General features: G+C 46.5%; 1 protein-coding gene across 1 annotated transcript in view; it reads right to left on the bottom strand.

The window, feature by feature from the left end:
• Window positions 1-2,320: 2,320 nt before the first annotated feature.
• The window catches only part of LOC139051240 (sodium-coupled monocarboxylate transporter 1-like), a 57,209-nt gene continuing 47,474 nt past the window's right edge, over window positions 2,321-12,055 (bottom strand). Inside the window, exons 14-15 of the mRNA XM_070528230.1 lie at window positions 3,421-3,515; window positions 2,321-2,491 (exon numbers count right to left, since the gene is read on the bottom strand). Coding sequence (XP_070384331.1) covers window positions 2,411-2,491; window positions 3,421-3,515 — 176 coding nt within the window. The 3' untranslated portion in view covers window positions 2,321-2,410. The remainder of the gene's footprint in view (window positions 2,492-3,420; window positions 3,516-12,055) is intronic.

Below are 12,055 nucleotides of genomic sequence, written 5' to 3' on the forward strand. Positions count from 1 at the left end.
AGATAAATTCATGACTTGGAAATGAAATGAACCAGTTGTAATGGAATTTAGGTGTGTGCACAGTGTCGGAAAGCAAACTAGCGGCGCTCTGCGCAGGTGGAATGCTACAGCTGCAACGAGCGCTGCTTGCTGCTGCTGCTGCTAAATTTTTTGCGAGGAAATAAACTGGCAACTCAACTCGTTTAATGAGAAAACAGCACCGTCTATTTGAACCACTAAAGTAAAGCATGCTATGAAAATGATATGTCATCTTGCGGCATAACATGTATCATGATCAACTTCACTTCTTACGAGACAGTTATCGTCCCTGCTGCCGTGCCTCGAGACAAAAGTAAATTAGCGAATATAATTCTGTTGCTTAAAGAATTATTAACACTACTAATGGGACAGAAAGCTATAAACGAACGAAACGAAATGAAGCCTATTCTTACATCACTATAGTTTATTAACGCGCCTGCCTAAGCAAAGCACATGCACACTCCGCAATTTGAAACACCAGCAAGCTGCTGAAGCAATGTTCTGCTTGCCGGGAAGAAAGAAGTCCCGAGTGAAGTGCTTTGAAGAAACCGCTATAGCATGGGGGTGAGTCGTCACCTTTTCCTAAAGCGAAGTTTTTGATCCAAGTCGCTCTCCGCTGTGGTCGTCTGCATATTTCGCTAAAAGATGAAATCACACATTGCTGTCCTTCCACTGAGATGATACGCATAATGGTACACAGCAAATATTTCCACATGCGTGCTTTTTTTTTTCAGTTTCGGGCTTGTGTGCGGTGGCATCTGGACGGTTTGAGAACTACGAGGCATTCAGCATAGCATTCAGCGCATGCCGTGATAAGGGGCCCTCTTTCGCTTCAAGCTCGAACTTGGATCGTCTGTTTCTCGGTGCGGCTACAAGGGGGCGACAATTTAGTAGCAATATAAAGGGGCGCTCTTAGCATCCACCCGTAATAATAAAGGCTTTTTGGCACAACCCACCACCCCGTTCCAAAGGGGACGCTCATAGCATCCAACCATCCATCCTTTATAATAACCGAAGCAATGGAAATCTCATAATGACCACTGCATATTCTAAATTAAGTTATCTGCAGCAATATCATGTGGTATATACATTGCTTGAATGCTAATCGAATTGTCGACAGTCTGAATACTGTCGGATTTTTTAAAATTTCGCAGTAATACGTGCATTACTAACATAAAAAAAATAATGGCCAAACTACAATTTCTTAAATAACTTCAACTAAACCACAGGGCATGTACATTTGCATTTAACTTAATTTCTTTTTCGCACGGACTATCGTGGCACAGTGAATTTCTGCAAACATGCCAATTCACTCCTCGGCTCCTTTAGAATGCAATATGGTACCCATTTCCCATTAAAAGATATAACTAAGCCGCCCACATTAAATTTTACACACTCGTAATATTTGAAAGCAGATGCCGTCAAAGTCTGTGACGTCACGGTGAGCTGGCGCGGGAACTGTAAATGCGACGTCGCCACAAGTCCTTCGTGTTTGGGCCCCCTTTTTTTTTTCTTAGCAAGCCTCCTTTTGCGGCAGCAGTTTTGTTTGTGGTTTTGTGGAAGCGTAATTTGCTAATGAAGCTTGGCTTGCTTTTCTCTTTAGGGTGCCTCGAAATTTCTTGAGCTACTTCCGCATATAGCGTGAGTGGTGGGAGGGAGGGGAGGGGGGGGTAGCGGACAAAATCTGCCGCGGGCCTCCGTGCCACGGATGCCGTAGCGCACTCCTGCAGTGTCAAAACTCCAGGAACTTAAGTGCCCTCCATCTTCGTGGATTTCGAAAAACGTAAGTTTTCCAGTCGACCAAGGGCGTGCAACAACGACATGCGCGGTGACGTGTGGTGTGGCTGGAACACTTTTGTCGACAGCTGTGCATACTAATGGCGTTGTCAGTTGTTGCGTACTCGGCTTTGTAATATCAGCATTTTGCTACCCGCGAAGATTCATTCACACTGATCATCAAAAGCTGATTGGTCGTCGCATCACTGAAGGTGAGAGGAAACCCCGTTTGGTCATGTAAACTTACGCTCGGAACAGCCGCCGCTGTTGCTGAGTTGCTTTGTGGTTACGCTGCTATGCGTACAAAATCCCTGCCATGGCGGCCGCATTTTGTGGGGGTAAATACAAAAACGCCCGTGTGTTGGGTGCATGTTAGAGAATGCCCCAGCCGATCAAACTTAACCCGGAGTCCCTAACTACGGCATGCCTCATAATGAAATCGTGGTTTCGGCACGTATAACACCAGAATATTTTTTTAACTATGCCGAGCAGTTTCGCACATCTCATATTTGACAAAGGGTAAGTCATTACAAAAAGGCTTTCTTTTTCTTGTTCTTCTTTTTTTTGATGACACATACAGCTTCTTGGAAGCACGGCAGGTAATGGAAAATTAAGTTTAAACAGCCGTCGAAGAATCTTCCTCCGGAGGCACGTTGCAAACAGTGTTTTTCAGGAAAGAAGTCGTCGGTTGGCATACCTGTGTGGTGTCCGCCAAACAGAAAGAAAGAAAGAAAATGTAAAATAGCATGATTTGCACGTAAACAAATTTATCCCCGGAAGCATCCAAAGGTGGTGGACAATGATTTTAACTGCAACGCATGCACAAAGCGTCCCCCCCCCCCCATCCTAAAATCGGATAAAATTATTTCTGCCAACGCGCAATGCCAGTTAGAGTTCGCCTTTGTTTAATATTGTTTTTTCAGTGGCCTGCTTATGGGTGTCTCGTAAGGATCGCATCCAGCGATAAATTTCACGCGACACAATTTTGCTTGCGCAGAGCTTCATGCGCAGCCTACTGACAAGAATAAAATTAAGCAAAGTACGAAGCACCGGTCTTTCCTTAATATTTTGTTATTGTTGTTATTTAGGCTCACAAAGACACCTGCTATGATGAAATTCATTTCGCACATGTATAAGCAAAAAAATAAAGATGCAAAATTACACGCTTAGATAAAGCGTAATCTCATCGAGACTCTGCCCTTGCGACTTCGGCCGGGCAACCTGCACCAGTGGTATCACCACAAGCGATGCGTAAAAAAAAAAAAAAGCAGCAGCATTGATTGAGTTTGCATGAATCCGCGCACAGTTAAACAAATGCAAAAATTAAGTATAGTGGAATCGCTGTGGCATTCTGAACCACGCGACAGGAACTAATACTACCCATATTGCAGTAGATGCACAAGGATAGCCATAACTCTAGTACGCCGACGAAATGGCTTGTTAAGAGGGCGAAGCAGCGCTTGTATTCCCTGCATTGCTACCAATAAACTACAGACAGGCTGCACTGGAACTGGGAAATCGTAATAACGGCTCCACGACTCTCTAACGCAGGCATTGCGCAAAAAAATAATAATTATTATTATAATAATGCGAGGCACCGGCTGGCGACTCTCAAACCAAGCTTACCGACTCGGGCTCGTTGATCAGTCCAAGCTTCTTCCACAAAGTGAGAAATAAGCTCGATGTTAATGGTATATTCTGGCTGTATTGCTTGCGACCACCTGAAACGACATTTCGTGCACTCGAAAACTTTTGCGGGGTCAAAGACATCTCTGTCGAGGCTCGGTTTACTGTCCTACCATAGAGCGCGACGCGCAGGAAAATACATCGAATGTTGGGTTCATCATTTGCGGTTAAAGCGTAAAGAGAGCGAGCACTAAGGAAAATGTATAGGGCTAATTTATCGAAGACATTCGATTGCTTTTTTCACGAAATATTGAAAACACTGACTGGTAATACCTCTGCTTGTTTTATTTATTTTGTACTGAAACGACTAAAGAGCCATGTTATTAAAGTGTATGTAACGTAGTTTATGTCGCAGTACTTATTTACGTGCCTGCGCGCGCGCGCGCGTTAGTGTGTGTGTGTGTGTGTGTGTGTGTGTGTGTGCGTGTGAGAGAGAGAGAGAGAGAGAGAGAGAGAGAGAGGCTGCAATGTCGCAATGTCGGCACCGAGGCGGAAACCACCCTCGCCCGCCCCGGTCGCGGAGGCTCAAGTCCAATACCTTTAACCCAAGTATCCGGTATCCTGAACCGAAGCCCAGCCGTAGCGCGACTCACGCAAGCAGAACTATTGCAGGCGCCGAGCGGTACACTTTGCATATAGGGCTAAAGAAATAATTTTTCAAAAGACATGTACATAACACTGGCGTTGAGGTAGGTCACGTGGGAATGACATCAAATCCCCCGTCTTGACGCGGGTGGTTTCAATTGAGGAGCTGCAATGGCGACTCGGGGGCAATTTCCTACGCAACAAAGTGATATATCGCCGCTCAGATAGAAAACGATGGTAGACTTTTAGGCGAATGCTCTGTCGATCTAGCTCGACTTAAAGGGAAGCTGAAAGCTTTTCCAGAAAAATTGAGTGAAGAGCAGTACGTCATGGTTTTCAACCCTCTGAATTCGGATATTGCATCGAAATTGAGCAAAAGAAATCGCAAACAGATTTTATTTCGACGAAAAGTGCAGCAGCAGACATAGGCAGCTCGCGCGCCTCATTTCCGCCTGTGACTGGTCGGGCGCCTCGTGACGTCAACAATGGTGTTCGTCCAGACCGACTGCTGCCGCTACACACGAAGCATGGTGCAAGGTAGTTTGGTGCTACATTGCTGAGACGGTCATTGAAAATTTCGAGAGCTTGCGTTTCTCTGAGGAGTTCGGCGTTAAGTCTAAACCCCACGAGAGAGATTTTGAGCGCGACGGCGACAAGCGACGGCTTCGAGCGACAAAAGGGGCCATCGCTTGAACAGATCGCTCGGTATTGTCGCTCGATCGCTCGTTTCTAGAAATGTAGAGCTCGTCGCTCATCGCCCGGAAAATCGATGGTGTGGCACTTCCAAGGATACTGCTGAATACGGACAGCAACCTTTTCTTTCTGGTACAGGCGTGAGTTTTAGTTGCTGGGCGATAGCGCATCAACCATGTCTGTACGAGACGTAGCTCTGCGAAACAAACTGCTTCTCGGCTTTGACATGGCAAATTATCCTCGAATCTCCCTGTGGTGGCGTGGCGTAGTCATTCCTTCGTCGGCTCTCGTGCGCGTCGGACGCTGGGATCATGTGCTCTCTCCGAGCGGTGTCAGCGGCTTCAGGCCGTGGTTCTACTGTATCTGATGAGGATTACAAGGTTATTCTGCCCCAACTGCCAACTGGAAACGCTTCCCTGAACACTGTATTTCTTCATTGCGATGTGTCTGCCAGGCCCTACCGAATCAACGATTTCGAAGCAGAAATTGAGCGCCTACAAGTAGTCAAGGATGTAGCATCGATCGGTGCCTACCAGATGAATCACGTCTGGGCGCTAACGACATATTCCATGGCCGCAAAACAAGTGCTCGTAGATGCAAAGGAACTGCGCATCAAGGGTAAAAGATGCCTTGTCATCGACCCCAACGACAGTCAGGTGAGAGTCAAACTTCACTGGCTTCCTTACCATATCAGTGACGACGCCGTGCGAAAAGCGTTGGAACCATACGGGAAAATTGAAGAAATGAGTAGAGAAACGTGGATGACTGGAAAATTCAAGGGAGCGCAAACCTCATCTAGGTCGGTGACTTTGAGACTGACACACGGATTTACTGTCGAATCGCTTCCGCATCAGATTCGTATTCAGGGCAGCAACACTCTTGTAATTGTGCCTCGACGACCACCCCTGTGTCTGCGATGTAAAAAATCGGGCCATATAAGAAAGGATTGTCGTATCCCGCGGTGTTCTGCATGCCGCAAATTTGGTCACGAAGCTGACGACTGCAGGAAAACTTACGCTGCCATGACACGGGAAGACGGCGAGAACGACGACACAGATGCGCTCATGGACGAGGATGAAGCTGTAGAATCTTTACAGCCTCGTAACATCAATCTTTCCTCGTGGGTGCCTGAGCCTGCAACACCAACCACGAAAAAAGAAGCTGAGGCCGACTCTCCAATGAAGCCTGTATCACCTGTTGTCGCTGTAACAACGGATAAAATCTCGGGGGAGCCCGAAGAAAAGTGCAGTGTAGTGCTTCAAGTTCCGTGCCCTTCAGTGCCTGTGGAGACGCCGACGGCGTCTAAAGTGAGCTACCCAGCAGAACTAGAACGCCTCGAGACGCCCGTGGCGTCTGACGACGCAACATCTGCGACAGAAGCAGGGATTGCGGACTTAGGAGCGGAATGTCCCAAGACGCCAGCGGCGTCTGAAGCCCCGTACCTTCCAATGGAAGCGGAGACGCCAGAGGTGTACCATTCCCTGGAGTCTGAGCCGGAGGACGCAAGCAATAGGGCCACAAGGATGCCTGAGTTTGGTTCGGACGAGGATGAAGGCACATCAGGGAGCATTACAGAGATGAGAAGCATGGTGCAAAAAGTAAAATCGAAAGCGGCCATGAAGAGGAACCGTGTTACCACGGCTCCTCGGATACCGCCCGTGGAAAAACGTCACAAGCGCTCCTTGTGAGCCGGAAAGACCACGCCTCAAAGGTATGCATCATTGGCCGGAGTATCGGCAGTTTTATCACTATGGCTTACTTAAAGCTAGCAACCTTTAATTGCGTGAGCTTGGTCGCACGCAGGAGGATCGAAGCAGTGGTTTCTCAATCTTCTACTGCAAGAAAATGTTGACATTGCGTTTATTCAGGAGACAAAACTTTCATCGAGTGTGCAGTTGGAAGAGATGGACCACTTTGTTCGTAACCATTACTCGTTTTATTTTTCGCCTGCTTGTGGTTACAGCGGAGGGACGGCAGTTTTGGTGAAGAAACACTCAGCGGTACTAGTGTACCCCGAGTGGGACAAGGACCGAAACGGCCGTGTATGTAGTGTGGATTTGATATACCGGAATGAACCATACAAGCTTGTTTCCATTCATGCTCCGAATGACGCACCGCTACGAAAAGAATTCTTTTCAGGCCTGAGGCAGTATCTTGACTCACCATGCCGTACCATATTTGCCGGAGACTTTAATTGTGTTTTACGTGCTTCAGACTGTTCGAAAAAGCGATCGCCAGATACCAGCCTAGCAGAGCTCAGGAAGCTTTTGAGAGACTATGACTTGCAAGATGTTACCGAGATTGCGCCAGGAGATAATGATGGTTTTACACATTGGCAAGGGGACTGTCATTCAAGGCTTGATCGGTTTTACGTGTCTAGTGACCTCTCATCGTACAACGTGCGTTATAAAGTGCAACCTGTTGCATTCTCAGATCATGCATTTGTCACAGCCGTATTTGAAGAAAAGAAAATAACAAGAAAGAGGCACAAAGAGTGGCAGTTGTGGAAGCTGAATGAGAGTCTGCTGGATGACAAAGAAATATTCGGCAGCATTAAGAATCTAATCAAGGAAAAAACGAAAGGAGGACAGGTAGATACGATATTGTGGGAAGAGATAAAGGAAGAATGTAAGATGTTTCTACTTGCAAAAGGACAGGAAAAATCAGCACTGAAGAAGAGCGAAAAGCTGAGCTTGCTACGAACTCTCAAAAATCTAATCGAAGCCGAAAACTGTCACCCGGGTACCCTCACAGAGGATATCAAAGAGTGCAAAGGTCAGCTGCTGTCAATCTTGGAGAAAGAATATAAAGGCGCTATGATCAGGTCTAGGACGGAATCACAGCAGAGAGATGAGGAACCGCTCAAGATTTTCAAGACAAAAGAAAGACAGCGCGGCATGAAAAACAGAATAGAAGCAATACAGAGCGGGGACAGTATTCTCAAATTACAAAATGACATCGAGACTGCCTTCACTCAAGCATACAAAGGCCTCTTCGAATACGGAAGTTACACATGCGACCGTGAACTCTTGCAAAAGTATGCCTCAACGTTAAACTGCATAGATGACGAGACAAAACAGCAAACAGATGAGTGTATATCAGAAAGCGAAATAGAATGGGCCATACAGCAGCTAAAACCAAGAAAATCGCCAGGAGTAGATGGACTCAGCACTGCCTTTTACAAGAAATTTTCACCGGAATTAGTCCCAATATTACGAGATGTGTATGATGACATTTTGAAACGAGGATTACTGCCTCCATCTATGCGACGAGGTCTTACTGTCTTACTGCCAAAGAAGCATTCAAGGCAAGTTCCGACAGTGAGCGATTTCCGCCCCATTAGTCTTTTAACGACCGATTACAAAATACTTGCTAAAATTATAGCTAGACGGCTGGACTTTGCCCTCGGAGCAGTTATAGGCAACCATCAATCTTATGGCATCAAAGGCCGTCGCATCAGTGATAACCTGCACGCTATGAGGATACTGTGCGAAGCTACCTCCGTTGGTGGATCCAGGGCAGCGGTTTTGCAAGTGGATCTGAGCAAGGCTTTCGATAGAGTAACACATGACTTTCTCTTCAACTTGCTTAAGGCCTGCAACATTGGGGACCGACTCCTAAAATATATTGGTGTCTGCTACAGACAAGTGACGACGCGACTGGTAATCAACGGACAAACAACTCCCACCATACAGCTCAACAGATCCGTTAGGCAAGGATGCCCCATGTCACCAGTTCTTTTTGCTCTGTACTTAGAACCCTTGTGCCGAACAATTCTGAACGACAGCAACATAACAGGCTTCAGTTTCGCAGATACTTCTCTGAAAGTCCTCGCCTACGCCGACGACCTTACGCTTGTGGGTGCCTCCAGAGAGGAAATCCGCCAAGGTGTGCAGCATGTCATGGACTTTTGTAAAGTTTCTGGTGCTAAAGTGAATCGAGAAAAGTGCGCGGGTGCATGGCTAGGTGCCTGGGACTTAAAACCAACCACCTTCCTAGAGGTGAAGTGGACGTCTGAAATCATCAGCTACCTCGGTGTGTGTTTTAATACTGCCAACCTACAGAATGGACAAAATACAATTCGAAGTGGTACCCTCGCGGCAAAAGTGCAACAGTGGCATGGGAGAACGGTCCCGCTTATGAACAGAGCTTTTGTGTGTAACACTGTGTTCTTTCCAGCTATATGGTACTCAGCGCAGGTGATGCCCTGTTTGCCGGCTCAGGTGAATCGAGTGCATAGATTTTGCGCAACATATATTTGGGAGTCGCGGTTTGAGCGCATGAGGCGCAGTAACTTATTCTTAAGTAAGGCAAAAGGAGGCCTAGGACTGGTAAACGTAGAGATAAAACTCAAAGTTCACAGGTACCTTTTTTTCAAAAACCAAACTCATCATATTATACGTCATTCTTTCAAACAATTAGGAGGGGGGTACTTAAGCGAGTGGATCGAAGGTGCCCAAGGAGTCCCACGAGCCCGCACCCTAAAATTCTACAGGGAGGTGGAGCAGGCAGCTCGCTTCTTCGAGCAGCGTTTTTCTCAAGAGTATCTAAAAAATGTAAAACGGAAGAGTCTGTACTGGAACACTATAGATATGCTATTCCCACCACCCCTATATCGGTCTCGAGTTGGAAGCCAGCTGGAGTCTGACGTTTTCAAGCGTCTGCCAAAATATCCTGTAAAAACAGCGATTAAGGATTTCTTTGTTAGGTTACATGTCGAAGTTCTACCTGTAAAAACATGGCTACGTAACAAAGGTTTCTTCGTGCCGTGGTCAACGGACTGCCCTCTCTGTCCCTATCCAGAATCGTTGCAGCACGTATTTTTGTTTTGTACAAATGCAGTACTATTTTGGCACAACATACGAATTGTGTTTGACGTGCAGATATACCCAAATTGGGATAACGTTAAATATCTGACACTGGAAGATGACAAAAATAACAGTGCTGAAACCCTGTTATTGCTAGGTTTGTATGCAATTTGGAGATCCCGAACTGATTACGTCCTAGCACTAGAAAACGCAAAACCTGCGTGGACGCACTTTTGTGATGCTTTTGCGTATACAAGTTCGCTGCTGGGCGGCGAAGATGAGTTTAGCAAGCGATGGCAGGTGTGGCAGAAGCGCCTGCAGCAAAGATGAATACTCATATAGATGTGCAATTCGCAGTGTATGTGTGTGTGTGTGTGTGTTAGAAAAGCTGTGAAGAAAGAACGCTTCCGTGCATGGTACCTGCTATGGAAAAAAAAAAAAAAAAGGTGGCGTGGCGTAGTGGTAAAGTGACGGACTTGGGATCAGTAGGTCGGTCGTTCGAATCCTTGTCGGAGCAATTTTATTTTTTACGTTTTTTTTCTTTTTTTTTATTGCACTACAGCGCTCTTCCTTGCTTTCTGTATTCAAAAAAATATATACGGTGTCCAGGCACCGCATATTTAACGCGCTAGAGCTGTTTTTCGCATGAGTAGCCAGTGCCGCGCCTTCCCAGCGCCTTCCCAGCGCCCCAGCGTCCAGCGCGCTGCACTGGGCCCATAATCCGGCGCACTGGGTCCCAGTGGCGCTGGTTTTTGTAATAGGGCTGTAGTGTTATATTCTTGCATGACTCCTCGTAGCACGTAAGCGGTGATGCGATCTTCCGCATTTGTGCGCTGCCCCAAAGCTGTCGGCAATCTACACAGACGGTTTAAACGCGGCAAAAGTTTACCGGCTGTTGTAGCACGTGTAGTGTAGAACATTCATCAGCGCGCCATCTGCACGCTACTCGTAACCGGCGAATACCGTCAGCTACGTGAGATGGTCGGTTTCTCTACGTGTGCGAGAGAAGGGGGAGCGCAGCGTCTTGGCGTGAGCAGGCTTTCCAACACATGCAAACTTTACGCTTGCACTGCGGTATGGTAGCTGCATGCAGGCTGTTTCACAACACACGTGCGAATGGAAAATTCGCGGCGCTTGGCGATGAAACCTGCGTCAACGGTGGGAGATAAACATGCACCTTCCGTTCAGCGTGCTAACACGAAGGAGAAACCAAAGCACGCATTATTGATAAACTCTGGTAGTAATCGTCGTCACGGAAGTGGTTAGAGCACAGCACTTTTGTTCTTGAGCGTTTGAAGTTTTTTCGCTTCACAGCAGCCTCTCACTTAGCTGAAAGTTTCTTGTCTTGCGGGAACTAATGGGACATCGGAATATCGTCGCGGCCGCTGGTGTTCGTGCAACCTTAGGCTGCACAGAACGCCGGCATGATCAGCCTAGAAGTTGAATTGATGCTGCGCACATCAACTACCACTCTAGATACACATAAACAAAGGAATGTAGGGTCGAGCGAAGCAGATTAGGACGGCACGCACGCAGAAATAAGTGGAAATAAGCACAGTCAGGCACGGTCGCGGAGACTGCGATGGAGCGGAACACCAGTGCTGACGTCACTACGCATCGGGTTCCGGTCTCCGCTCGCATCGTCAGCAGCAGCGCGCGGCGCTCGACGGGAGGCGGAGCTAAAGCGCAATTTTAACCGACGATTACGTCGCTCCTAAGCGAAAAATCCACCCCAAAATTTCACTTGCATGGTTTATAAGGTTTCCGCATCCGTATAAGAGCGTCTTATTGAATTCGACAGTCTCTTCAGCTTCCTTTTAAGAGAACGCTTTAGCTCGGAGCCTCCTGCCTAAATACATGGGAAAAGAGAAATCGTTTCTCTCGGCACCCACTGCACCAAATTTGATGAGGTTTGTTGCGTTAAAGAAAAAGTCAAAATCTAGTGACTGTTGCCTGCGAATTGATTTATTTAGGCCGTAAACGTTTTGATAGAAATTGAAGGAGGTCGCTATTTTCAGAAAACGAAACTATCAAGTTTGCAGCTCTGCAACCAAGCAATGAAGATTATATCACAATTGTGTAAATTCCACCTATTGGTACCTCTAAAGCGGGCAAAATTGATATATTACACAATGCTTTCAAGTAGACCATTAATTTGTGAGCAGAACTTTTGCAAAACCCTTGTGAACAATGCAACAAATTCACGTAAGATATAAATTGACAAATCGAATCTGTCCGCTTTGGATGCTCAAATGGATGGAGTTCACAGAACTGCTATATCTGTTCCAGTTGCACAGCAACAAATTTGTGAGCTTCTTGCTTGTATTTTTTTCAACGTTACCAATTTTAGGAAATTTCATAAAAAGTAATTCAAGCCCTAAATCGAAATTCTGCTCCCAATAGTCACTATAATTTAACTTTCTCTTTCAAATGCAACAAGTTTCATTAAATTCGCCCAGTGGTTATCTCGGAAAAGCGTTTCTGCGTTT

This window comes from Dermacentor albipictus, unplaced genomic scaffold, assembly GCF_038994185.2.
Source record: "Dermacentor albipictus isolate Rhodes 1998 colony unplaced genomic scaffold, USDA_Dalb.pri_finalv2 scaffold_11, whole genome shotgun sequence".
NCBI classification, from domain to species: domain Eukaryota; kingdom Metazoa; phylum Arthropoda; class Arachnida; order Ixodida; family Ixodidae; genus Dermacentor; species Dermacentor albipictus.